The sequence below is a fragment of the Artemia franciscana genome, chromosome 9 (genome assembly GCF_032884065.1).
Source record: "Artemia franciscana chromosome 9, ASM3288406v1, whole genome shotgun sequence".
NCBI lineage: Eukaryota > Metazoa > Arthropoda > Branchiopoda > Anostraca > Artemiidae > Artemia > Artemia franciscana.
Window position 1 is genome coordinate 33807087 of NC_088871.1, and position 26527 is coordinate 33833613.

The 26527-nt window shown below is 35.3% G+C and overlaps 1 protein-coding gene across 4 annotated transcripts in view; it reads right to left on the reverse strand.

Moving 5' to 3' along the window:
• The window catches only part of LOC136031309 (serine/threonine-protein kinase atr-like), a gene marked incomplete at its 3' end in the record, with an annotated part of 115048 nt that overhangs the window by 16425 nt on the left and 72096 nt on the right, over positions 1 to 26527 (reverse strand). For all 4 annotated transcript variants that reach the window (XM_065710764.1, XM_065710766.1, XM_065710765.1 and 1 more), the window contains 6 exon segments: positions 1065 to 1380; positions 3554 to 4292; positions 4770 to 6076; positions 11584 to 11814; positions 19814 to 20071; positions 24545 to 24833. In XM_065710764.1, coding sequence (XP_065566836.1) covers positions 1065 to 1380; positions 3554 to 4292; positions 4770 to 6076; positions 11584 to 11814; positions 19814 to 20071; positions 24545 to 24833 — 3140 coding nt within the window.

Here is a 26527-nt window from a genome sequence, read left to right on the forward strand (position 1 = left end):
ATGTCGGGACCCTCTGGGTAAATGGCACACTTAACTGTGACGGACTGGGTATAACATCCATAAATTCCACATGAAATCAATCACTGATCGAGTTATCATTCTCAAGAGATTGATTATCTGGGCTGATCTATGAATTAGCTATTTGAATCAGTGAGAATAGAAAAAAAAGATAGCACACATGCTGTGCTAGCAAAAACGCTACGAAAAAAGCACTAGCAGGATCAAAGGATAAGCGCACTAATTGTTTACGATTAGTGATTGAACAGAGTAATTCCAGTAGCGATACTAAAAAAAAAAAAAAACAACCGGGCTGAAAAAATAGAACTTTCTAGACACTCTGCATATACATAAAAAAAAGATCCAAAACTGGAAAAAGTGCAAAAATACAGTTTAAATAGCTTAACTGGAAAAATTATTTCAATATTACATTTAATTCATATATTTTAGGAAAAAAAGAACATAATACGATTACTGGTGTCACCAACTTGCAGGTATAACTAATGCAAACAATAACAACACTTTATTATCTGAGCGTCTTTTCTTATTTAGAAAATAAGATGAAATAAATAAAATAAAATGAAATAAGATGAAATAAAGTTTTGAATAAATGAAATAAATAAGTCAGAATTATAAAAGAGCTGCATCAAATTTTCATTAAAGAAAGAAAAAAAGTGCTTAGGCAGACATTTTCTCAAGGTCATAAAAAAAGCAGAAAACAACAATAGAAACGCTCTATGAAAACTCAAGATATGAATGAGTGAAATGAAAAAGGCAATACAACTTCTGACGTTATTAAACTGGTCATTTGGATGATAGTGACAAGACAAAAGTCTAATGCTGAAAAGAACTCTACCAAGCTCCTCACCTACGAGAAAACTACATAGTAGAATATGTACATTAAACAATTTTTAAAGAACAATTACTTATCTTATACTGGAAACAATTCCTATCTGCGGAAATGGTAGAATAAATTTCCTCATGCCAGAAATTTGATAGAAGACCCAATATTTTCTATTCAAATGAAATGAGATCTGCAGATGAAAGATGAAAAAAGAAGAACTTACCAATGATAAAGGTGTACTTATTTGGAAATGCAACGAAATCTTTATGCGATCCTGGCATTGTAGGTAGGGTTTCTGTCATGTTAGACTGAACTGGCAAAATAATTTGGCTAAAGTTGACACTGCTCAACATTTTTGGTAACTCCTTGAAAAGACTGTTAATGCTAAAGGTACTCCCATCAAACTTGGTTTCAGCAATTTCAATCAGTTTTTCAGTCAATTTTACGGCATCACTTATAAATTTACTGAGTTCCGGCTTGTTTTCACAGGCGAGTTTTGCAATTTCAGCACACCTCTGGGAGCGCGATTTTTGTGTTGACTGTAATAAATTAAAAATCATTTGCAGTCAAAAGAAAAGCATTACCTCAAGAAAACACAATTTTTGAGCTGGAAAATATTGCTTTCCATTCATGGTTAGTTAAAAAAAGGAGACATCTAGCCAATTCACAAACATACCTAACCGTTAAAATATGTTAAAATAGGGCTGAAAGCCGTATTGTTTAAAGTTTGACTTCGTTATTTATTGTAATTCGCCCCAGAATCTGTTATATATAATAGCCTGATAACTTATCGCATTGCTTTGCCATATTATCTGGAATGAATTCTACACTCCTAGTAGGTATCTCAACACTACCTCCAATTCTATATTAATAAAACAATACTACTGAAGGGGAGGAAAGGCCTTGGAGCCTTGGAATCCCGGAGGTTCGATTTGCTTCATTTTCCTATGTCTTTGTCTGTTTTTTTTTTTTTTTTTTTTTTTTTTTTTTTTTTTTTTTTTTTTTTTTTTTTTTTTTTTACATTATTCAGACGGTATGCCGGCTCTCCAGTCATACCAATTAAAAATCTTCGCATAATCACAGTTCAAACAAGGCACAACATGTCCGCCCTTTTCGACAAAACTGATTAACAAATTCGTGTAATTTAGAAAATTCTGATAATTTTTCAAATTATCCTAGAATAACCGATGAGTTAAAAAAAAAAGTATTCCTATATTTTCGATTTTCGCAGAGAGAGGAGACAAGGGTTCTAGGATCTTCCATTGAGCCGACCAACCATAACGACCAAAAATACTTGACTTGGATTTTCACGAGCTGTGACATATCTTTCTTTCTTCCTTAAATTGCATCAATGAGCCCTCTGTTTTATATGAGTCATTTACATAATTTGGAACCCTTAGCCTTGGAGTTCACGAATCATGTCATAGCCTGGGAGTATATAAGGCGTTGAAGTGATGTGAATGTCAGCTTCAGTCCTTGGATTGGACACTTGAACTTTTTAGATGTAACTGCGCAAGTCCTATACCAAGCTGTAACGACCAACTGTTCCTACATGAAGTTAGAAAAATAAAAGAAAAAATAAGTCTAAATAATAAGCCTATGAAAAAATAAGCCTAAAATATTAAGCCTATGATACCGTAAAGCCGTCTTTAATTTTGACAACAAAATCTTTAAAATATTTGAAAGAGTTTATTCATAACAGTCCTTTGATGATAATCGTTTGGTGTTCATTTTATTATTTTACAAATTTACAACCCAAAAGTCTCTGTATTCTATAGAAACAAAACACTAGATCAAATGCGATCTAGAATCTGACACTCCCTGCTTTTGATAATACAGTACGTTTTAGCAGTCCAGGAGTCCCGTACCTGGAATCTACTTTGGCTCAAATATTGGTATCGTAAGAACTTCTCTCTCGAGGAGGGATAACCCTAAGGTGAAAACACTGACTCTAAACTCTAAGGTGAAAACACTGACATAGTTTATCTTATTTTAGCTTCAGCCGACTTTTTTGCAGCGATAAGTCAAACATTAGCATTAGTAGCATGTTGCTGTTCGTGCCAATTTTGATTACTTATTTTAAAAAAGAATTAAAAAGACAAAACCTAACTGAGTTCTATTCTTCCTGTTTCGTAAAGTGCCATTTAGAAGCCAAAACGATTAACCGCACAAGGTAAACCACAGACAAATCAAATATTTAAAAATGTGATATTTAAATACTGAAACATTTTTACTGTAAAACTTCAAACATCTAGAGGAAAGCATGTTCAATTTTTTTTCTGTGTGTTAGCTTATATGTTTTACAATTGTGCTGAGAAAATCATAAGAAATATTATAGTATAGACTCCAAACATCTAGTCTTCATTGGTTCCACTTTTTTTGTCACTTTTAAAGTGTTCATAATTATTTCTATGGAATACTATAATAAGAATCTAAAGTTGATATTTTTCTTTTTCAAAGGGAGTGAAAGTTGAGGAGAATTCAACAACAACAACAGACGACTTGAAGGAAAACTATAGGAATATACAGGGATTTCTCTATCAATACAGAACTCCCTAAATCATAAGATAATGTAAATGCCAGAACTTAAACGCTAACCGGAAAATTTTTGTACTTAGATCCAAAAATCTTCAAAAAACTTGAAGAAAAGAGGTTAAATCATTCAGCTTCTGAATGGCTTATAGTAGTAGTTCAAAAGAGTAAAAGGCTTACCTTCATCATAACCATCATTTGCCAAACTGACTGCTGAGGATAATCTCGCAGAGTTTTTGCAAGAAGGATTTTTAAGGCATCCCATACATCAGGATTAGGATGACATGTCCGAGACAGCATTTGCGACAACGCTGTTAACAGCTTATAAGTTGGCAGCCTTTTGGCCAAAACGTTCTTTGTCAAATCATTAACTTGAGAGAGGACTTTCTTACAATTCAAACGAGCATTCGACTCGGGCATTTCACACACTCTGGCTCCCAAGTCTAACCAAATGGATAAAAATCGTGGCAACGACCGGTATATAAATGAAGATCCATGTTCTAATGATTTGGCGAGGTAATTACAAGTATAGTTGAGGTACTGCCAGCTTTTATCTCTATCTTCTTGGGATTGGTAGGTTCGGTCATAAAAAAGCCCCATTTCAAAAAGACTTTCTTCTGATGTTTGATTGATTGCCACTGCTTCTTTATAAAGTGCAACGAGTCCACTAAAATCTAAGGAGTCCGTAGCGTCCATGTATTTTGCCAGCAAAAGTTTGGACTCAGCTGCAAGCCTTCGGGAGTCTGATATTGTTTTGTCTGCCTTTAGTTGGTTAACATCAGGAAAATGGAAAGATATCCCAGTCTGAAGTTCTTTAATGGCGTCACTCTGTCGCCCACACATCCACTGCCATTTAACTTTTTCTAGCATGAGCTTTGGAGGAAGGATAGAAAGTGTGCATTCAGCTTCCAGAATGTAACTAAAATAAAAATTTTCAACATTTGTGAGAAATGTTATAACATGAAAATCGCATTTTAGACCATTGCAAGGATTGAAACGATAGATGACAGAGAGAACAAGGGAGAAAAACAGGAGATGCAGAGCGAGAGAGAAAAATAAAGAGAGAGATGATGGCGAAGATGAGGGAGAACGAGAAAGAGAGAATGAGAGAGAAATAAAGAAATCAGTCCTTAATTTGCGTCTCGTACAAAGCTTAAATCCTGAATTCAAGTAAGGTTTATGGTGTTCCGTACTGTCTGCGTCCCAAGCATGGCATTATAAAAACACAGGATTACTTCAAGAGGTTAAAACGTAACAAAGACTACAAAAAGACTTCGCTTTTTGTCATGTTGAGGAACTATTGAAAGTTTTTTTTTTGCTTTTTAGTTTCTTTTTAGGTTTACATGTTTTCAAAAGGTAGACAATGACAATAAAAATAATGAGAAAAGAAGTTTACCTCAACGCTCTCTGTGACTGTCCAACTTTTCTGGCTAATCTAATACAGGAGGATAAGTTAGCAGCCATTTCCGCTTCTAGTGCAGAAGGAACATCGAATTTCAACGATTTGACCTTTTCTTCAATGAGTTTCAAGGCAACTCTTTGGACATTCATCATCGGTTCTAATACTCTTACAGTTGTCTGAGTTATTTCTCGTCGCTTGCTCCAAGATTTCAAAAGGACAAAGAAATCAACAATGTTAAAATCACTTCTAGAAACCATAGACGATATGAAGTCTACGGCCATACGTAGATCTACAACGACAGCCAATTTAGCCACATCGGGATAAGCTCGCTGGTACCAACCTTTCTCAAATGTTGCAACTGTCATGTGGTCAAGTATTTTCGTTTCAAGCACAGACAAAGCTGTATTTACAGACAGAAAATCTTCTTTTTTCCCAGCTAATAATGCCACACCTATGCAATCACCCCAAGAGAGGCAAGTTTCTTCTCTATTTATTTCATCTAGACCTTGCCAATTTCCAAGTCTCCATAAGGCTTCTGATTTGTATTCACGAAGATAGGGTCCCTCTTCAGGCGGATTACATTTCAAGAACTCCAACACAGCGTCAGGCTGATTTAATTCTAAGTAGCACTTGGCTATGCGTTCTTTCATTTCAAGTTCATTACTTTCATGGTTGCCGGTATTTGAATTGCAGAGCTTGGCACGTAGAGCAGCAATTGCACTTTGATAATCGCCTATTGCCTCATAGGTACGAATTGTAACATCAATTGATGACTTAGGAACAAGTGCTGCTGCTCCAATGACGCCATCTGTTTCATCCAAAGAAACATACAATTCTTGAAGAAATGCAGCTTTTTTCTCTTTCTGGTCTGGATGCTTCATTAAATAGGATTCTAGATGCTTAACGGCACGAGCAAAGGCCCCAGCACGTGCAGCTGATTCGGCCAGCTTCTCGTCAGCAATTCGCTCAACAAATTGTCTTATCTTTTGGTAGGAAGGATCCCTTTTCAGAAGTTCCTGAGTGGTTTGATTCTTCTTGGGTGCGACAGCAGACTCCTTGGCTGATAGCAGTGAATTTAAGTGATCTAGAATCAGAAAAATTGTTAGTATACTTGCTGGACATGCAGAGTTGTGGCTGATAACGGCAGTTATTTCATCACAGAGTTGGTCAGTAGCATCTTGAGTATCTTCAAGGATAAGTTGTACAACAACGTGGGGAACCAAAAATATTTGAATGGTAGAGCTTTTCTTCAAGGCTGGAACTACTGAGGAAAAAACTTTCTTGGGGAACTCAGATTTGACCTTAAAAAAGAAATAAATTAGTTACACCTCAAGTAAACTACAGGGTTTTCTGGCTAATCTAATACAGGAAGATAAGTTAGCAGCCATTTCCGCTTCTAGTGCAGAAGGAACATCGAATTTCAACGATTCTAAGTTAATTTACTTTCTAAGTTAAAGAGACTGATCCTGCGAGCACTGAAAGTTTTTATTTCGATTTTAAATATTAATTGCCTCCTTTCATAGTTTACTTTTTGGGACCTCAAATTATACTTAATTGGTTTCTTTCCTCCTTGAAAATAGTTTTACATATTTACTCTTATAAAGGAATACTCGTATTTACAGTAAGCACAATATTTTAAAGTGGATTTGGAAGTGACATTTATAAGGTAATTAGATCGATTCTGGATTTATTTTGTAGCAATCCCAGGGGGAGAGCTTCAACCCCCGTGCAAATTGTGACGTGTAATTGTGACATATACATTATTTCGTTGAACTGACATTTTTAAGAGCCATTTTCTTTTTACTACAACTTGTTTTACTATTCATTTTTCTAATTTATTTGGCTAATTTATATTTATTTAATATAACGACTGGCTAGGTTTGTCTGTCAGTCTGTAAGTCGATACGGTAAAGCTATTTAGATAGATTCAAGGGTTTTCAATGGTTCTTTGGAATCAAGGATACTCCAGCTGGATCAAATATAAACCTAACGAACTACCCAGGGTCGATCACGAATTACTGATTTTTAGATTGAAACATCTTGATTGATTTCATTTGAAAGTCCGTAAATAAAACATATTAAGGAAAGAGCATAAATAATAATAATAGAGGAAGAATCGACAAAAAAGACAACTTACACTAACAAAAAAAGACAACAGTATGTAAGTGCAGCCTAGTACAATGGAAAAACAAATTAAAATAAAGGAAAAGAATGACTAAGTTCCAAATAAAAAAAGAACAAGAAACTATGGGTGTACTGTAATTTCCTTTATGTTTCTCGCAAAGATTTTTCTGATTTCTCGGTCAGCTGTGAAGCATATTGTGGTGAAAGGGAAGAAGGTTTGACAAATTTTTGCTTCATCAGTTTCAGTGATTATCTCCGGCAAAGGCATAACATTCAGGATATCAGAGAGCGTAACGCCGTTGTAAAGACCGTCAAAATAAAAACAGTTGGAGCGAAGTTTATCGGAAATAATTACCTCAAAGGGGGCAGGTATTCAGTCAGAAATGAAAAAAAAATCAGAGTCTCGCAAGCGTGGAGATTGAAGTGCTTGTACAGAGGCCTAGGCATGAGACATGATCAACTGTCTTAATAACGGAGGCACCAAGGGATATAGGCTGTGAGGAGTTGTAATCCTATTAAAAATTCATTGTGAATGCCCTTACAAAATGTAAGCAAAAAGCGGAGCACGGAAATAAAAAAACTAAAATCGAACACTAAAGATAAAAGTAAAAGGATACATTACAACAATTATCCACTTATTATCGTTCAAACCTCAAGAGTCAATCGTCTAAGCAGATAAAAAGAGCAACTTCCGATTTTCTTCATTAAACCTTATGTCGATAATACAGTGTAAGAAGTCAAAAGCTCTATGAAAGCCAGGGCGTAGCTCCAGTATTTATACAGGGGCAAGAGGGCTCAATATCCGATAGTCAAGGGGCATGGGCTTTAATGGCTAAATAATAATTTTATCTCCAAAATATTGGGAAACAAACGACACCCCTGATGAAAGCACAACAACTGTTTTAGAGTCAGAGCACTGACTCCTTCAACACAGTGGGACCTTTCTGACTGTACGAACAAATTTCTCGATGTGGCTATTTTTTTTGTTGTTTTCTATGGGGCTATTACAAATATAACCATAATTTGTTCAAAATGTATAAGAAAGTATATGAATTTCTCGGTAAACCAAGAAAACAACAACAAAACAAACAAAAAATACATTGTCAATCACAGGTAAATCCATCAAGATTCGGGAAGTCTACCACGTCCACCTTGTACGTTATAATGTGTCAAGCTCTCAGTAGCTTCGGCCTAATTTACAGTATGAAGAAAAGAAAAAAAAAGAACCAATTTCAGCGCTTTTTATTTTGATAAACAATTCACATTCAGAGCAGATCGAGTCCACAAAAGAAATAACAGAAGAAATTGAAAACGAAATTACATTACCAGTTCGCAGATCAATATATCAATCATTTGGCAGTAGAGTATTTACTTTGTTTTGATTGACCTGCTACCCCTAAAATACTTTGACTACGCATGTACACACACGAGTCCTACTTTGAACATGACAACAACTTTAGTCAAAGAGTATGTAAAGCCTATAATGGAGGAAGAGAGAAAAAAGACAGCCAGAGAAAGCACCATCCAGCCAACTAATAATGTTTATTCTAGAACCTAATAAAATATCAGTAGAATAAATTTATTTTAAGCTTTTCTTTCACTTTTACTTACCATAAGGCTAAATATAAAAGATCTTCTGTGAACAAAAGGGCCCAGTAGGTTTACTAATGTATATTTTTTCCAAGTAGCCTATGTTTTGAACGATAACCAAGCCCTTCCTACTTAATAACCACTGAAAAAAATGTTTTAAAGCGGGAAGAATCCGTATACTTTCAGAAAATTACAGGAGTGATTAAAATGAACAAAAATACTTTTTTTTAACTTTTTTTTTATTTTTTAAAATTCATTCCTTTTGTTGAAGGAGTCAACATAGAAATTCTTAGGGAAAGCGTCCCCATTAAGATCGTTCCAAATCGAAGTACGATGTCGAACGAAGCTGCTCTTCTAGCACTTTGTTCTCATCGCACACCATTAAGATAATTGGTTCAAGATGTATCCCTCCGTGTATGCCTTATTGATCACATTATGAGAAAGCTCTAAAGAAGGAGGCAACTTTATGCACCAGTAGAAGACAGCCATCGACACTGCATCAAACCTTTCACTAACAGACTGGAGACAGCCATAGGTAACGAGTGAGCCAGCCCATCTGGATCTTTTGAGGAGGTACTGACGATATTTTCGGAACACCAGTGTACAGGGGGCATCCATATTCGGCGATAGGTCTGATGCAAGACTTGTAAAGCAGGATGATCAAGCTGAACTGTAGAAGTTTTTTGCATGGAAGAGTGGTACCAAAATTTCTTGTACAGGCAGTTTTTATGCGATCGAGATGGTTTTCGAAGAGAAATCTGTTGAGAAGCGGAATCTAGGAGACGAAACTCGTCTACTCTTTTTGGAACTTCAGACGCAAATATAAAGCTAGGGTCTATGCGTAGCGCATTCTGTCGAGATATCAGCAGTTCCTTTGTTTATAACGAATTTAATATAGCTATCCATGCATCGGACCACTGTCCAATTTTCAAAAGATTTCCCCTGTCTGTAGAGAAGCATGGGTTGCTGACGGCTATACGTGTAGTGATGTCGTCAGCAAAGTGATGCAGAGGGCTTTTAAAATTCTACTGGGTAAAGCAGCACTGTCACTGGCCCCAGGACCTCTTTCTATATGTTTTTCATACTCCTTAAGCTCAGTATTAACGAATATCTATACTAGCAAAAGTAATATTTGACTTGTAAGCTCCCAAATCTAAGCAACTAAAATCAAATGCCGCACCTTCAATAATAGCAGCACGAGTCCAGTAAATAAAGTATATTCTCATAATAATCATGACTTATGATGAACTCAAGGGAAATAAACTAGTTTACTATCATTTAAAAAAAGCACATTTTTTTAAATTTATATCTATTTTGAATATTTATTTCAAGGTAAAAAGTATTAGAGGGATTTTCACGTCACTCTAACCCCAGGGCTATATGCTGAAGTATAACGTCTGCACAGCAATGCTTCTAAAGTAAATGCTCATTTGAGTGCATAATGTTTTGATGCTTGAAAAATAAGCACTCATTCAAATGCATTTGATTTAAACAAGGCATAACAATTTCTTAAATATGATGTAAGAAGTTCAACTATCTCGATATTTCAATTTTATTTTTAGATAGTTAACTTAGTTGACTTGGAATGTCCTACATAAAATTCATTAAAATTCAGAAAATAATTTAAAATTGGTAATATATTAAAGTCAGGTATTGGTCATATTTTAATTTAAAGATGTAAAAGATGCCGCAATTTACAATATTTGGATACAGTCGAAATTATACTGCAAGCTTAATTTAAATGCATAAACATCGAAATTAAAATTTCGCTAGTCTTGTCTAGGATTCTTTTCATAAACAGCTCCGTCCTGTAAAGTTGATAAAAATTCTTTTCAGCTCGGGAAAGAATAAGTAGTTTTATTTCCTGAACCTGGTCTAAAAATAATAAGGCAAACAGTCAAGTAACTGTCTTAAATTACAAAATTAGCTCAAAAAATTACAAACATTACTTTTTAGGAGAAATGTAACGTATTTAGAGCCCAAATTAGCGTTTGCATCTAAAAACAGTGTTTTAAATCCAGTATCACTAGCCCAACAACGTCTCTTTACGAGGCATCGATAAAATGCTGAAATTTGCAGAGTTATTGGCTCAGATTTGATTTTATTTCAACAAAGAGGCACATGGTGCCCTATTCATGACCGAAAAAATACCAAATTTTATTGATTTTTAGCGAATTTTCATCAGGCCAAACGAAAAATCTTCTCAGAAGCCTTAGTGATATAGTTGCTTTATGGACCCGCTACGGTTTTTTCCAGCCATAAAGACTGAATACCTTTATATGACCCTTTATTCAACATGATGTTAAAACAACAATTGATTTACAATTAACAATCTCAGAAATCCTGAATTACCATGTTCTTTTTTTTACAACCAAAAGCTGTTAATGAATCTTACAATTAGTGCGTTTCGATTTGGGATTTCAAACTAAAGGTAGCATCATAAACTGATTTTGGTAGAAATGAAACATTTTTTGCATACTATGTGCTTCAAATGTTCTGATTTACAATTAAAATACCATGATCTTCATGGTATTTATGATAAGACATTGAAAAGTTTGAGATCGTCCCCTAATATTCCCTCAAGGATTGTGGGAAGGATGCAAAATGATTCTAAATGTTCGATGGTGGGGAAAGGGATGCCTGAAAGAGCAGGCACTCAAGGGCTTCACTTCGGGCCATCCATTTATACAGAGAATTAAATGCCTCATAAAAATTTCACTTTTTTACTATTATACTTTTTTATCACTTGGAAGAGTATGTGAAGAAATTAAATATTCTAACTGGTTGTTAATAAAACAGAAAACAAATTCTAAGATTGTTGTAAGAAACTGGCTTTGAAGAAGTTGCAGCTTACAGAGTTATCAGTTGTAATAACCAATTAAACAATTCGCACTTCCCATTCAACATTCAGCAGCTGCAGTATGACCTTTACATTATAATGATTTAAATATACACAAACACATGTTGCATGCATAGAACGATATATATATATATATATATATATATATATATATATATATATATATATATATATATATATATATATATATATATATATATATATATATATATATATAGCATTTAGGATACTTACGTGTGACACCATTTCTTCAACCCACATACAAATCCAATTGGAGTGCTTATTTACAAGTTTGGAACCAAAAACAATCCGCGTTTTTGGAGCAGGATTTTTTTCAACCACTTTATACATTGTCGATAAAAAAGGCCTGAAAACGGACTGCTGGTGTTCTGACATCTTTGACCATAGTTTCCAACCCATAGTGCTCTTGTATTCCGGATCTATGTTGTATGTCTTCAGTAGCTCCTAAAAAAATATACATTATATAAATTATACATATATATATATATATATATATATATATATATATATATATATATATATATATACAAAATTTAGATCCAATTTTACTCAGCGTCTGTAAATTATAATTTCAGGCCATTCACTAGTCTGAAAATAATGAGATGTAATTTCTCGAATTTTTGTGTTTTAAGAGAGTATCTGTTTCTTGCACAGGGAATCGAGTACAGGATAGACTTTCAAAGGATTACATAGAGTGGCTATCATTAAAATGCGGCTAGTTTAACATGTATTTCGGTAAGTAAACCCTGTTTTTTCTGAGGTAGTGTGGTCAAGTTGATAATTCGGAAGGTTATGTGTAGATTGGGGGTATCATAATTTGGGGGAATGGCACTAGATATTTTTTTTTGTACTTACAACTGAATATATGTTCTGTTTTCCTCTTATTAGGCGTGTCGTTTGACAAATTCTTTGACTAGTTTACACATACTTAAAAAAGCAATCAGCTACAAAGGATATATTATATTTTAAAAACCAAAGAATATAGCCTGAGATAGTGGAAAACAAAGAAGTAATTTTACATACGTGAAAAAGATGAAAAAAACCCAGTGAAGTCTCAATTTTGCATTATTTAGAAAACCAAGGACAGTGAAAATGAAACATGATTTTGAATTGGTTAACTTAACGTAACCAAACGTAACCAAGGAATTCCATATGCAGTTAAGGAATTTTCTTCATTTCTAGCAGGCATCAGACTTAAAAAGGGAATACGTGAGTAAAGAAAAAAAAGGGTCAAAATATAGATCACCGCGAGAGCTTAAAAGGGCGTAGCTTTCCTTGAAGAGATTTAATTGTCTATGGAAACCAACATACTGTCAGTGTTCGAACTTTAACGGACAAAAAATATTGTCGAAGTAAACGAACCAACAATGATTATTTGTTTTCAGGGTTGAACCTGGTGACACTGGTAGAAATGTCATATTGTCCTAAAAATAAAAAGCTCTGAAACAACTCAAAGAAACCTCTACGAAATTCTAAATTGCCAAGCACGAATAGACTTAAGAAGGGCCTAGGGGAAAAATGTTTTATTCTTGATATCCTTGGTACTCCAAAGGAACAAAAATACAAAATGAAAAAGAAAAAGAATCAATATTTTCTTTGAGGATTTTACTTAAAATTAGCCTGATAATTCCAAAAAGATAAGATGCCTAGGTCCACTGCAATTATATATGTTAAAAAGATTAGTCTGAAGTAAATTGCTTGTTTATGCAGGCAATAAAACAAAATAGACTGACCTAGCTCAAGGTAGTAAACTAGCACTCTTCAAACTGTTTATACCAGTCAACTAGAAATAATAGGAAACATTATTATATAATGGTGCCTACAGACAGTTTCGACTTTCTATCATTCTATGAACTGCTTAAACTGTGAACTGTAGGTTCAAGCTTAAGAATTAAATATAAAAAAAGTTTTTTTAAATGAAAGTAAGGAGCGACATTAAAACTTAAAACGAAGAGAAATTACTCCTTATATGAAAGCGGCTTTTCTTCCTCAACGTCCCGCTCTTTACGCTAAAGTTTGACTCTTTCTCTTAGCTCTACTTTTTAAAAAAGGAAAAAACTTTAGCGTAAAGAGCGGGGCGTTGAGGAAGAAAAGCCCCTTTCATATACGGAGTAATTTCTGTTCGTTTTAAGTTTTAATGTCGCTCCTTACTTTCATTTAAAAAAACTTTTTTTATTTAATTTCTGGACGTTTTTTATTTCATGCATGTTTTGATCTTGGCTCTCCGCACATAAATAATTAAAACAAAATTTGCATATTAATTTTCTTTTTGGCTAAATGGCTTTCTCAAAGTTTTAATCGGATGATTTTGAGAAAAAAGGAGAGAAGGAGGAAGCCTAGCTGCTCTCTAATTTTTTGATTACTAAAAAAGGCAACTAGAACTTTTAATTGTTTTACGAACATTTTCATTAGTAAAAAATATTCTTAACTTACGAATTAACTTACGTAACGAACTTCTATGTTCGTATATTTTTATTGCGTATATGAGGGAGTTCACCCCTCGTCGATACCTCGCTCTTTACACTAAAGCTTAAATTATGTCCCAATTCCTTAAGAATGACCCTTGAATCACAAAGGCCGTAGAATAAATAGCTGAAATTACTAAAAATACTTTCGCGTAAAGAGCGAGGTATTACGTAAACCCCTCATTTGCGCAATAATTTCTCCTCACTTTCAGTAGCAAAAACTTATCATATTTTATTTTTTTTCCTTGTTTTTTTAAATAATGCGAACAAAAATCCTGCACCCCCTTCATTGAAAGTCTCTTCCCCCATGAGAAGTTTTTCCATGGAAAGATCCTCCCACGTAACCCCCCCCCCCCCTCAACTCTCCCTCCCAAACTAAAAAAAATCCCTCTGAAAACGTCCGTACATTTCCCAGTAGCCATTACTATATGTAAACACAGGTCAAAGTTTGTAACTTGCAACCCCTCCCAGGGAGACTGCGGTGTAGTAAGTCGTCCCCAAGGACGTAGTTATTAGGTTTTTTGACTATGGTAAATAAAATGGCTATCTCAGAATTTTGATCCGGTGACTTTTGGGAAAAAATGAGCGTGAGAGGGGGTCACTTAAAAAGGGCATTAGAACTTTTAATTTCCGTTAGAATGAGCCCTCCCACGACATTCTAGGACGACTGGGTCGATACGATCACCCCTGGAAAAAAAAAACAACAACAAAAAAAAAAAAACAAACAAATAAACACGCATCCGTGATTTGTCTTTTGGCAAAAAATGCGAAATTCCACATTTTTGTAGATAGGAGCTTGAAACTTCTACGATAAGGTTCTCTGATACGCTGAATCTGATGGTGTGACTTTCGTTAAGATTGTATGACTTTTAGGGGGTGTTTCCCCCTGTTTTCTAAAATGAGGCACATTTTCTCAGGCTCGTAACTTTTGATGGGTCTCGATGAAAGTTATATATTTGAAATCAGTTGATTTTTTTGACGTAGCTATTGGTATCAAAATTCTATTTTTTAGAGTTTTGGTTACTATTGAGCCGGGTCGTTCCTTACCACAGTTCGTTACCACGATCTGTTTGATATCAGTCGTTTCCTTGATAAGTTGGATCCTGGTAATTTTTCTCATTTTGTTGCCACAGCAACACTGGTTTTGTCATATTTTTTTCTAGCACCCCGATTATCAGGTTATTCCTAGAAAGTGGCAAGGGTCTAACCTCTGCGGTTTATGCCGAAAGTGTGGACCCTAGGCCGGATTGATGAATATGACTTTGCATTTTGAAAAGCTTTGTAGAACTCTTGCCTGGGGTCAAAAAGAATGGTTTTTGCTTGTGTTTCTACCCATTTCTGTTCGTGATTTCAGCTGAGTTTACCATTCGGTTTTTCGCACTTGGGATTGCGGTAGAGAAATAGTATCAGAAGTGCCTCTTAAACTTCAAAAGCTCGTTCATGGCTAAAGAAATTAGAGTTTATCCTTTGCTACTTTCTGAAAGATGACGTTAGAAACTTGGCCAACGGTAAAAAAGTCAACTTTTGAACTAAGACAGATAGATTTTTTTGACGGCAGTCGATAGCTTTTATCGACTGTTATCCATTTTGGGCAAAAAAAATTCCTTCATGAGATATACCAGTTTGAAAGTTTAAAGGAGTTGACAACTTCAGTAGCAAGGTACACACTGAAACCAAAAATTGGCCGATACCAATTCTGAGACATATAGGGGAGTTTGTTGGCTGTTCAGCTCATCATTATCTTCGGCAATGAGAGGTTCGCAACTTTTGCTAGTTGGTGTACCTATTATTTGTTTCCGGTGTGTTTGATGGTAAGACCAATTTGGTTCCATTGGTAAGACATGTAGGGGACTTGTAAGTAATAATCGGCTGTTGGGCAACAATTATATTCAGCTATGAGGGGTTTGCAACTTTTGCAATTTTGTGTTATCTGTGTTATCCAATACTGAAATTAAAAAAGAGGGAATAGTTGTGGGAAAAGTCAAAGTCATGGCCAATTGTAGAAAAAAGCCAAGACAGATTGCTGAATTAAGTGGGCAGCCCAGTCAAGGGTTGATTTTATCCCTTTGATTGCCGTTGTTACTGTCTGCCATTTATGCTACACCTTTCCGTGCATGTGTGTCCCTTCACAAATACCGAACTAGAGTCGTACCCGTTGGAGGTTCTCGCTGGGGAACACACGCAGGTTGACTACGGGTTGACTTACTTGAAAATTTTCCTCTCATGGCTATCACTCGACAATGCTGAACTAGAGTCAACCCTCTCATGCTAATTCACGGTGGGTTGGGTTCAACCTGTTGGAGGTTCTCTCTCAGGTTAATTCACGGTCGAGGAAGGGGGAAGCAGCATATTGACAAATTTGGCAATCTATTTACAACTGATTACCCCGCCAAAAAAATGAATATGAATGGAAATAACGAGTCCAATTCAAGGCCTACAAGGGCCTCCTGCAATCTGCCTCGACTCTTTAAGATCCTTGCAGATTAGCAACTTCAGCGTTTAATTGAAGGGAGGAAACAAAACTAAAGTGTTGCTCTTGCAACACTTTACTCGGCGAAGCCGAACAAAGGTTGCCGCAACATCTCATATTGCCCATGTAGATCTAGTTTATTATTAAGGACATATACAGACTTCGTTATAACTAACTCCGGATTCTTAGCTTAGGTACTTAAAAATATCCATCTACACATGGTTGGTCGTCAACACACATTGAAGCGGCAGAAAAGTTTATGTTAATCATAACACTGCCAAACTGGAAGCAGAACTCAGCTATAGGTTCTCGTGTCAATTTCAAGAAGATATTCTCTTCGAACGGGAATTAGAAAAAAAAAGATCGTTAAGAATATCCGTCAGTCATTTCAACGTCTAAAAAAAAAAAAAAAAAAAAAAAAAAAAAAAAAAAAAAAAAAAAAAAAAAAAATCAATTTGGCATTCTGAAAACGTGCGATTTAAACAGTAAATCAGGCAATAGAAAAGAAGGCAAATTCATAAAATCAAATTGTACGCACGTCAAGTTTAAGAAATCTTGTAGTTAGTTAATTTAGAGTTGTATGAAATCAAGCATCAAGGAAGCCTGATAAGGATATACCTTATTACCAAATACCAGACAGTCAGTGGAATCTCTTCTAGCCCATGTCCACTGCATAGCATTCAAGTTTCTCTCTTCAGGACAGGCGGGGAAGGGATGCCCGCCGTCTCCAACTACTTTCCAAATAGCATCTATTCATTGCCTCAGCTCAGTCCAGCAATCTCAGCCAATTTCAATTTTTACTATTCTTTTTTCTATAGCTACCCCCTCATGCAAGGTCTGTGGATTATCATCAGGGGTTCCGATTAAAATTTTTAATTAATTGTTAAGCACAATTTTTTTTTTCCAGCTGCCTAGTTTGAGGCAATACCATTTTACTGACTATCTGAGCATTTTTGTTGGTAAAACTCCTTGAGCTTGAAAAGCCTAGACAGTCAAAACCAAGACACAAACACAGACAGTCAACTAAATATTGGTCAACCAATATTTTAATTCATCTTGCAATTCCGGACAATTTGTTGTCAACTAACACTGAATTAAGTTTTTATTAGTGCAAATGTCTAAGTTTATGAATTAAATCAATCGCCTAGCCTGACACTCATTACAGATGGGGCCAAATTATTGGGGCCAAAACCAATGTCAATTCCAAATTCTCGGTCAACCTGCCTTAGACCATAGGTAGGCTTGCCTTGTTTACCTCTCATTTTATGCAATCTAACGTTCTTATGTCAATTTTAAATTCTTGGTCAACCTGCCTGAGACTCAGGGCGGGCTTGTCTTTGTAAAAGCTAACAAACAAGTATTGGTCCAATAAGAGAGTCATACTTACTACCGTTTACCCGTGCCATTTAACCAAAAACTTAGAAAACCATAGTTTCTATGACTATCTTAGTTCTATGACTATCTACCTTGATTTTACCCTAGGAATGACGCATGGACAGATGATAGATAGACTTACCTATTAACAAATGATAAGTTGACCGTTTAAAATTAAACGGTCATTTTACAGTATTTCATTCTTATACAGTCCTAATAGGAGTTTATGCTAGATTTGCCTCTCACTCAATTGGACTATCTGTCTTGGCTTTTTCTACAAATAACCATGGCTTGGCACCCACAAATACTTATCTTTAATTCAAATTTAGTAATAAGTTAAATTTGGTAATAAGACATAATTTGTAATAAAACAGAAAAACGATGGAGGAAGAGGTCATTAATAGCTACAAGTTGAAATAAACTTAGGGTATTGAGTTCAACTACTATTTCATTCCAAACACATTCCATTCCACATGAAATTTTTAGGTACTACTGTAGACTGACCCCAACCACTGTGCAAGGCTTGAGGCCTTACCTGTAGGGTTTAACTGCCAAATTAGGGCCATTCCAAGAACCTACTATCATTTCTTTTTTTTCATGTAAAAGTGCTAGTTGGTAAAGCTACGTTTATAAGCGTGTCTGGATAGAATTTTATTCTTAGAAATGACCAGAAATTAGTTCCTAGACAATTACCATTCACAAGTAAAATTTGGTATTTCGCTGTAAGTATTATTTTAGTTTAAAAGAGATTACTATTGAAAATCAAAACTAATCAAGAGAGCGTGTGCTAGCAAAACTTTCAAAATTGTGACCTTTGTTCAACTGCATAAAGAAAACCATTTTTGCGTTTCACATACTTTAGTTTTCGTATACACATTCATTTATTGCAATAGCTATCGTAGCACTCAAAAGTGACGCTAAATTACGCTACTTTTACAATCACAAAATGGTCACTAATTAGATACACTTACGGAATAGGGTACAACTTTAAATTCACTTGTTAAATGCTTGTTACGCAGATGACATTCTTTCAATTAGTAGCATTTGGAAGGGACTTTCTGAATTTGGTAATTTTGCTGTCTCTCCTAAATCTACTAAAACACTTTCTCTGAACATTGATAAATGCGAGTCCCTCTCTTTTAATAATAAGGCTGTTTCTAGATCACAGATTAGTTGTTCGATTTTCCTACACCTCTAATTGAATCCGTTAAAGGACAGTAATCTCTTTTTCAAATAATTCAGGTGATCTGATCCACAAGCAGTTTTTGACCATAGGTTAAAGTTCTAGCTTTTGTTGTTCGAAAATAGTTGCCAATAGTATTAAATATATCCATAAGACACGGGTAAAACTGTAGTCCTCTTACTAAGACTACTCTATTTTATTTCTATATTGGGTTTGCTTAACGTTTTCCTCACAAAAAATATTAGAGCTCTGGATTCAGTGTATTTTCAATATTTGAGATTTGTACATATCTGCCACCAGGGTACAGAAACAGAATAATTATGCAGAATTTATCTTAAGAAATAACGACAAACTAGCCATGCAACATGGCAGTTTGCATCAGCTCGTATTTTTAAGATTTGAACCGTTTCACGGTATTAATCCATATTTTCATATAGTTATTTTTCTCGATTTTAATTATGGTTTTCTTTTTCGTCATGTTTTGTATTACTCCACTTCTTGTATTTTAAACTGAGTTAAAAATCAATTGTTATGATTATTTTCTCTTTGTTAAGTAGATTCACATATAAAGAATTTCTTATCTTTTGTGTGAGCCTACCGCCTACGTAACAAACAAGTATCAATTTGAGCAGCGTTAATTCCCAAAGCTTGCACTATTTTAGCGTTTTGTCAATACCATAGAACTTAAAATACAAAATAAACCACCCCCATTTAAAACAAATTGTATAGAATATAGGCACCATTGACACCAATTAGTTGAACACTGAAATATTCAAACCTTGAATTTCCCTAAATCAAAAATTAGCCTGAATATTATCCCTTCAATATTTTTGAGGGTATCTAAGAGTGTAGACGGAGTTGTCATTTGACAGTGCGTGGAGGGGGATGTCAAAACCGATACACCCCAATCTCTTCGATATATTAATTTAAATTTAGCCAAAATAGTTTTACCTGAATAGTGTAAGAGAATGTAGTTATTTGAGTAGATACAGATTGCAAAAAAGCAATGTATAGCTTATTAAACAGCTCAAGCGCAAATTCTTCAGAAGTCACGTCATCGTACACTGTTAAAGATGGTTTTTCATTCTCTTCTTCGCCAAGGCAAATTCTACTTGGTTCAATAGCACCAACTAAACCAAGACATTCAGCGAATAGACACTTGCTTTCTTCTCCTGCTTCTTGGTATTTGGCACAAAGCGTAATAACGAGCTAGAAAATGTGAACAATCTATAAAAAAGGATATAAAAATTGCAAATATTATTAAACGTTAGTCGGTCAACAAAAAATAAGGTATTGGGTGAATACTTAGCCTCAATATATCAAATCGCCTAATACCATATTTCTTTCTGATTTAATTGTAGTGTTAAAGCCCACGAAATTAAATTTCGATATTTGTTATTCTCAAACATAATACTACGAAAATGAGAAAAGCCGCATTTTAATAATATTTTCTTTCCATAAAACAATTAGCTTTTCCTAAAATTTAGTAGATCGTTGTAATAAAGCAATTTCATGCATAAGCAAAACAGAAATAAAATTCCAGAACTAAAAATTCATTATATTATCACCAAAATTAGCAATATATATTCTTCATAATTTTGTTCCCCTAAAATTAAGCATACGAGATCAATTTGGCAGGTAAGCGTCCCAACTGACTTGAGATAAGCAAAGAACTTTGACAAAAGAAGAAAATGCAAAATTAAGAATATTTTGCAATTTAAACCAGAATGTTTTAAGATAGTGTCCCTTCACTAAGCAAGACATTTTATCATTTTAAGATAGCGATATTTCAAAAGAGGAAGTCAAGCTGGTCTCTAGTCTAGATACATTACTATCTAAAAGGCTTAGTATTGATATCTTCTAAAATTGTTATCTAGTATTTTCATAATCTAAGCTGAATGCACTAGGTACTTTAACAGTCTATTTTCTTTAACGATCAAATTTCAACTAGAAGTACAAAACTACAAAAGAAAAGAAAAGAAGAAACAAAGTATATGTGAACTTGACTTAAAACTTGTTACTTTGATAAACTAGACTATAATCACATTACGAGCAACAACTTTTAGTTCTTAGGACCATTTTGTATTTTAAAAGGTACATTTTTTTATGTTGGCTTTAGAAAGCAGATTTTTTTTGCATTTATGTCCTATCTAGGTGGGCAAAAGTTGAATGTAAAGAAATAAAACTTGGTACAACTCTGCATCAAGAGAATCGTAGATACGGCCACTAGACCTCACCCCTACCCTCTTTACTTTATAATCCTTATATTTCTCAAATGCTTGCGTTCAATGCTTGCAACAACAAACAAAGAGAAATAGAAGAAATATTTGACTTTCGTAAATGCTGGAAATTTCAGTGATTTTCATGAGTGATTTCAACGAGCTTAGAATGGCTGGTCGAAGAACTAATCAACTTTCTGTGAAAGCAGGGCCGGACCCATAATTACAAACGTTATTCAGACATTCAGTACAGACGATAGATATACCCATATTGCCAGGATATACTAATATCCTTGTGAAAAGTTTCCCAAGGATAGTGTTAACTCATGTTTAATCAGAGAGGAGACAAGAAAAACAAGAGCTAAGAGCTCATATGGCACTTGTGACGAGGCAGGAAGAGCTAAGAGCCAAGAGCTCATATGGTATGAGCTCTAACAAAATTCTAAGAATCAATAGATTGATTTAAAAGGAAAATCAGAGGCTTAGTCGGGATTTAAAATAAGAGCTCTGAGTCACGATGTTCTTCTAAATATCAAAATTCATTGAGATACAATACGATCACCCACTCGTAAGTTATAAATACCTCATTTTTTCTAATTTTTCCTCTCCCTTTAGCCCCCCAGAAGGTCAGATCTGGGAAAATGACTTTATCAAGTCAATTTGTGCAGCTCTCTGACACGGCTACCAATTTGCATCGTCCTAGCATGTCCAGAAGCACCAAACTCGCCAAATCACTGAACCCCTCTCCCCAACTCCCCCAAAGAGAGCGAATCCAGTGCGGTAACTTCAACCACGTATCTAGGACATTTGCTTATTCTATCACCTCCCGATTCCTCCACTCTAAGCGTTTTCCTAGATTTCCGATTTTCCCCTCCAACTCCCCCCAATGTCAACAAATTCTGGTCGGGATTTGGAATAAGAGCTCTGAGACATGGATTCCTTCAAAATATCAGATTTCATTAAGATCCGGTCATCCGTTCTTAAGTTAAAAATACCTCAATTTTTCTAATTTTTCCAAATTAACACCCCTCAGCTCCTCCAAAGAGAACGGATCCGTTCCAATTATGTCAATCACGTATCTAGAAGTTGTGCTTATTCTTCCCATCAAGTTTCATCCCTATCTCTCCACTCTCAGCGTTTTCCAAGATTTCTGTTTCCCTCTTCCACCCCCTATGTCCCTGGATCAATTTCGAGTCGAAAATGGAGCATCTGAGACATAAGATCCTTCTATATATTAAGTTTCATTAAGAAACGATCACCTATTCGTAAGATAAAAATACCCTAATTTTCACGTTTTCCAAGAATTCCGGTTTTCCCCTCCAGCTTCCACTAATGTCACAGGATATGGTCGGAATTTAAAATAAGAGCTTTAAAGCACAAGATCCTTCTAAATATCAAATTTCATCAAGATCTGGTCACCGTTCGTAAGTTACAAATACCTCATTTTTCCGAATTACCCCCCCCCCCAACACCACCAAAGAGAGCGGATCCGGTCCAGTTATGTCAGTCACGTATCTTAGACTTGTTTTTATTCTTCCCATCCCGTTTCATCCTGATCTCTCCGCTTTAATTATTTTCTAAGATTTCCGACCCCCCCCCCCCAACTGCCCCCCCCCCAATGACGCTAGATCCTGTTGAGATTCCAAATAAGAGATCTGAGTTACGAGATCCTTCTAAATATGAAGTTTCATGAAGATCCGATCACTCCTTCATAAGCTAAAAATACGTCATTTTTTCTAATTTTTCAGAATTAACCCCCCCCCATAGAGCAGATCTGTTACAATTATGCCAGTCACGTACCTAAGACATCTGCTCATTTTCCCCACTAAGTTTCATTCCGATCCCTCTAACATAAGCGTTTTCCATGATTTAAGGTCCCCGCAACTTCCCCCAATGTCACCAGATCCGGTCGGGATTCAAAATAAGAGCTTTGAAACACGATATCCTTCTAAATATCAAATTTCATTCATTTGATCACTCATTCGTAAGTTAAAAATACCGCATTTTTTCTAATTTTTCAGAATTACCCCTCCCCCCAACTACCCCAAAGAAAGTAGATCCGTTCCGGTTATGTCGATCATGTATCTAGGACTTATGCTTATTTTTTCCACCAAGTTTCATCCCGATCCCTCCACTCTAAGTGTTTTCCAAGATCTTAGGTTTCCACCTCCTAACTCCCCCCCCCCCAATGTTTCCAGATCCGGTCGAGATTTAAAATAAGAGCTCTGAGACACGATATCCTTCCAAACATCAAATTTCATTAAGATCTGATCAACTGTTCGTAAGTTAAAAATACTTCATTTTTTCTATTTTTCTGAATTAACCCGCCCCCCACTCCCCCCCCAGATGGTCAAATCGGGCAATCGAACTATTTCTAATTTAATCTGATCCGGTCCCTGATACGCTGCCAAATTTCATCGTCCTAGCTTACCTGGAAGTGCCTAAAGTAGCAAAACCGGGACCGACAGACAGACACACAGACCGACAGAACTTGCGATTGCTATGTGTCACTTGGTTAATACCAAGTGCCTTAAAAAATCACTTCTTCCAATGAAAATAGCCCTGGGATTTCCTTCAATAAAGAAAATCGGACATTGTGCTTTAGATCGTTGAATCGTCTACATTACATAATTGTCAACTTTGAGACTGGGGACATAATTAAACCCACCCAAAACTATTTTATGACTTTTTGGGGTATAAAAGAACTAATACAACTGGTGAATATTGTAAGCTAGTGACATCAATTCTTAATAATGATTGAAAAAAAAAAAAAAACAACGAAATTATACTTTTTCGTAGATAGGAGATTCTAACATCTACAGCAGAATCGTCTTATATACTGAATCTGGTGGGTAATTTTCATTGAGATCCCTTGACTTTTGAGAGTTCCCCCCCCCCTTTTTCAATAATCAGGCAAATTTTCACAATAAATAATCAAGAGAGATAAAACTCTACAAAAAGAAAACTTCCAACGAGACGACGGCCAGTAGAATTAAAAGACTAAAACAACGCGGATATTTCGCCTGTATCCAAACAAGGCGTCTTCAGCACAAGATAGAAAATTAAAAGAAAACTAATCTAAAAAAAAAAAATGAAAACCACCACCAATTATAATAAATACATTTGTCGCTACTTATCCACGTAGGGAAAAGCAACTATTTGAGTTACTTCAATGAGAATCAAAGAGCAACTGAGGAAAAATTTATGAAAATTGAAACTTAGTTAATTATTCTGTTGCGAAATAATCCTCTTGTAAGCTAACATTGTTAATGTTAGCTTACATTAGCTGAAAATTAACAAATTTTCACAGGCTTGTAACTTTTGATGGGTTGCATGAAACTTAATGATTTTATCTATTTGGAATCAGAATAAGGTGGTAGTTCGTTATCACGAACTGTTGGTCAAGATGCTAAAAAATTAGTTTTTATTATAAGATAAAAAAGAAGCATGCGCTTTCTCATACCTTACTGACTAGAGCATCGCCAGTATCAGCATTAAGAACAAGATCTTGGAGTTCAATAGCCCTTTCACGAAGGAATAGACGAAGCTTCAGAAGTCCCAATGCACGGACGGCATCGTCATCATTCTCAATCACTAACAAAAAACTGTTCAAATTGCCTTTCAAATCGTTGTGGGAATGTTGCTTTGACTTAACTACACTAGCAATATCTGGGTAATCATCCAGATCATCCAGGACTCCTAGCTGATAAATACAGCTGTCAGTAGCAGAGGACGCATCCAGAACTAAGAATCTAGAAGTATGGAACGGGAGTAAAATGGGTATCAAAATAAGAACGTAGTAAAGACTAAGTATTCACAGAAACAATAAAACAAAAAACAAAGAACAGACTAAGTATGTGTTGAATGTGCTGAATCCGAAAATAGTGTCGGAATTTGTCGGTCAGGTCAAATTTTATAGGCTATTGAATTTTTTCTGACCATATTTTGAGATAAAAAAAAACAAATTATATCCTAAAATTAAATTCAACGAGCCGAATCTACCTGGAATTACCCGTGATCTTGACCCCCACCCCCAGGTCTACAGTACCTTGTATCTACCTTAGCTAGCTATAATTATCTAGCAAAGCCTACGACCATTTGGTGTAGAACTTTGGGACTGTTGAGAGAATGTTTCGACATCCTGTTGGGAGACAGAAAAATCTTGGGCCCAACATATTTCCATTCCACACTTAAAGTCCTTTATAACCTGCAGTATCTTGATGTAACAAATCCATGGGTCCTGATAGCACATTAAAAATTGTATTTCAGTCCTGCTCTAGCAGACTAGTTGGACTTCTTCATTGTCTTTCTGGCTATGATTTCATTCTGTAATCCTTTCCACACACATGGGAATCTCTCCATTGGATTCCTATACCTAAACCAGATGGAGATCCAACAAGCGTGGGCTCATATAGACCTATTAGCCTCCAAACCTGTATTAGGAGAGTACACAAAAGGTTCCCAATATTCAATTTCAGTACCAGGAGTCAAATGACATGTTAGGCGACCCAAGTTATGCTTTAGCAGTCTCCTTTCCAAAACCAATGGACATGCTCATTTAGTAATAAGGCATGTATCGTATTATGGAAAAATACCTATTTGCTCCTTCAGCAGTTTTCCTGCACAGCTGAAGATAATACCAAAACGTCAACCTCTGATGGAGGATTAATATTTTTCTCGTATAGACTGAAGGTATTAATAGGAAAGACATACACAAATGGACATACCAAAACCTACATTTAGCAATAAGACATGTATCGTATTCTAGAGAAATACTTATTTGCCCCTTCAGCAGTTTACATGCACAGCTGAAGAAGAACCGAAACTTCAACCTCAGATGGAGAATTTATATTTTTCTCGTATAAACTGAAGGTATTAACAGGAACGATAGACACAAATGGACATACCCAAACCTACATTTAGCAATGAAACACGTATCAAATTCTGGAGAAATTTCTATTTGGTCCTGCAGCAGTTTTCTGCACAGCTGAAGATGATACCAAAACGTCAACCTCTGATAGAGAATTAATATTTTTCTCGTAGAAACTGAAGGTATTAACAGGAATGATAGACACAAATGGACATACCCTAATCTACATTTAGCAAACAGAAATGTATCGTATTTTTGAGAAATACCTATTTGCTCCTTCAGCAGTTTTCCTGAACAGAAGGTGATACCAAAACGTTAACCTATGATCAAGCAAAGCACAGTAACTTCGAATCAAACTTAGAAATTTCTTTTTTTCAATAACCAAAGACTAAATAATCTCAAAGAAGATCTAAATTACAATGTAAATTACAAATGTAAATTACGACAATAATGAATCTGAGCGTCTATTTGCCCAGTCATGTGAAAAAATTAGGATTCTATTAGAAAAAATAAAGCATTTAGGGCTTCAATGTGTGACCGTAGGGGATTTTAATTGCGATTTAAGTGAAGTAGGCT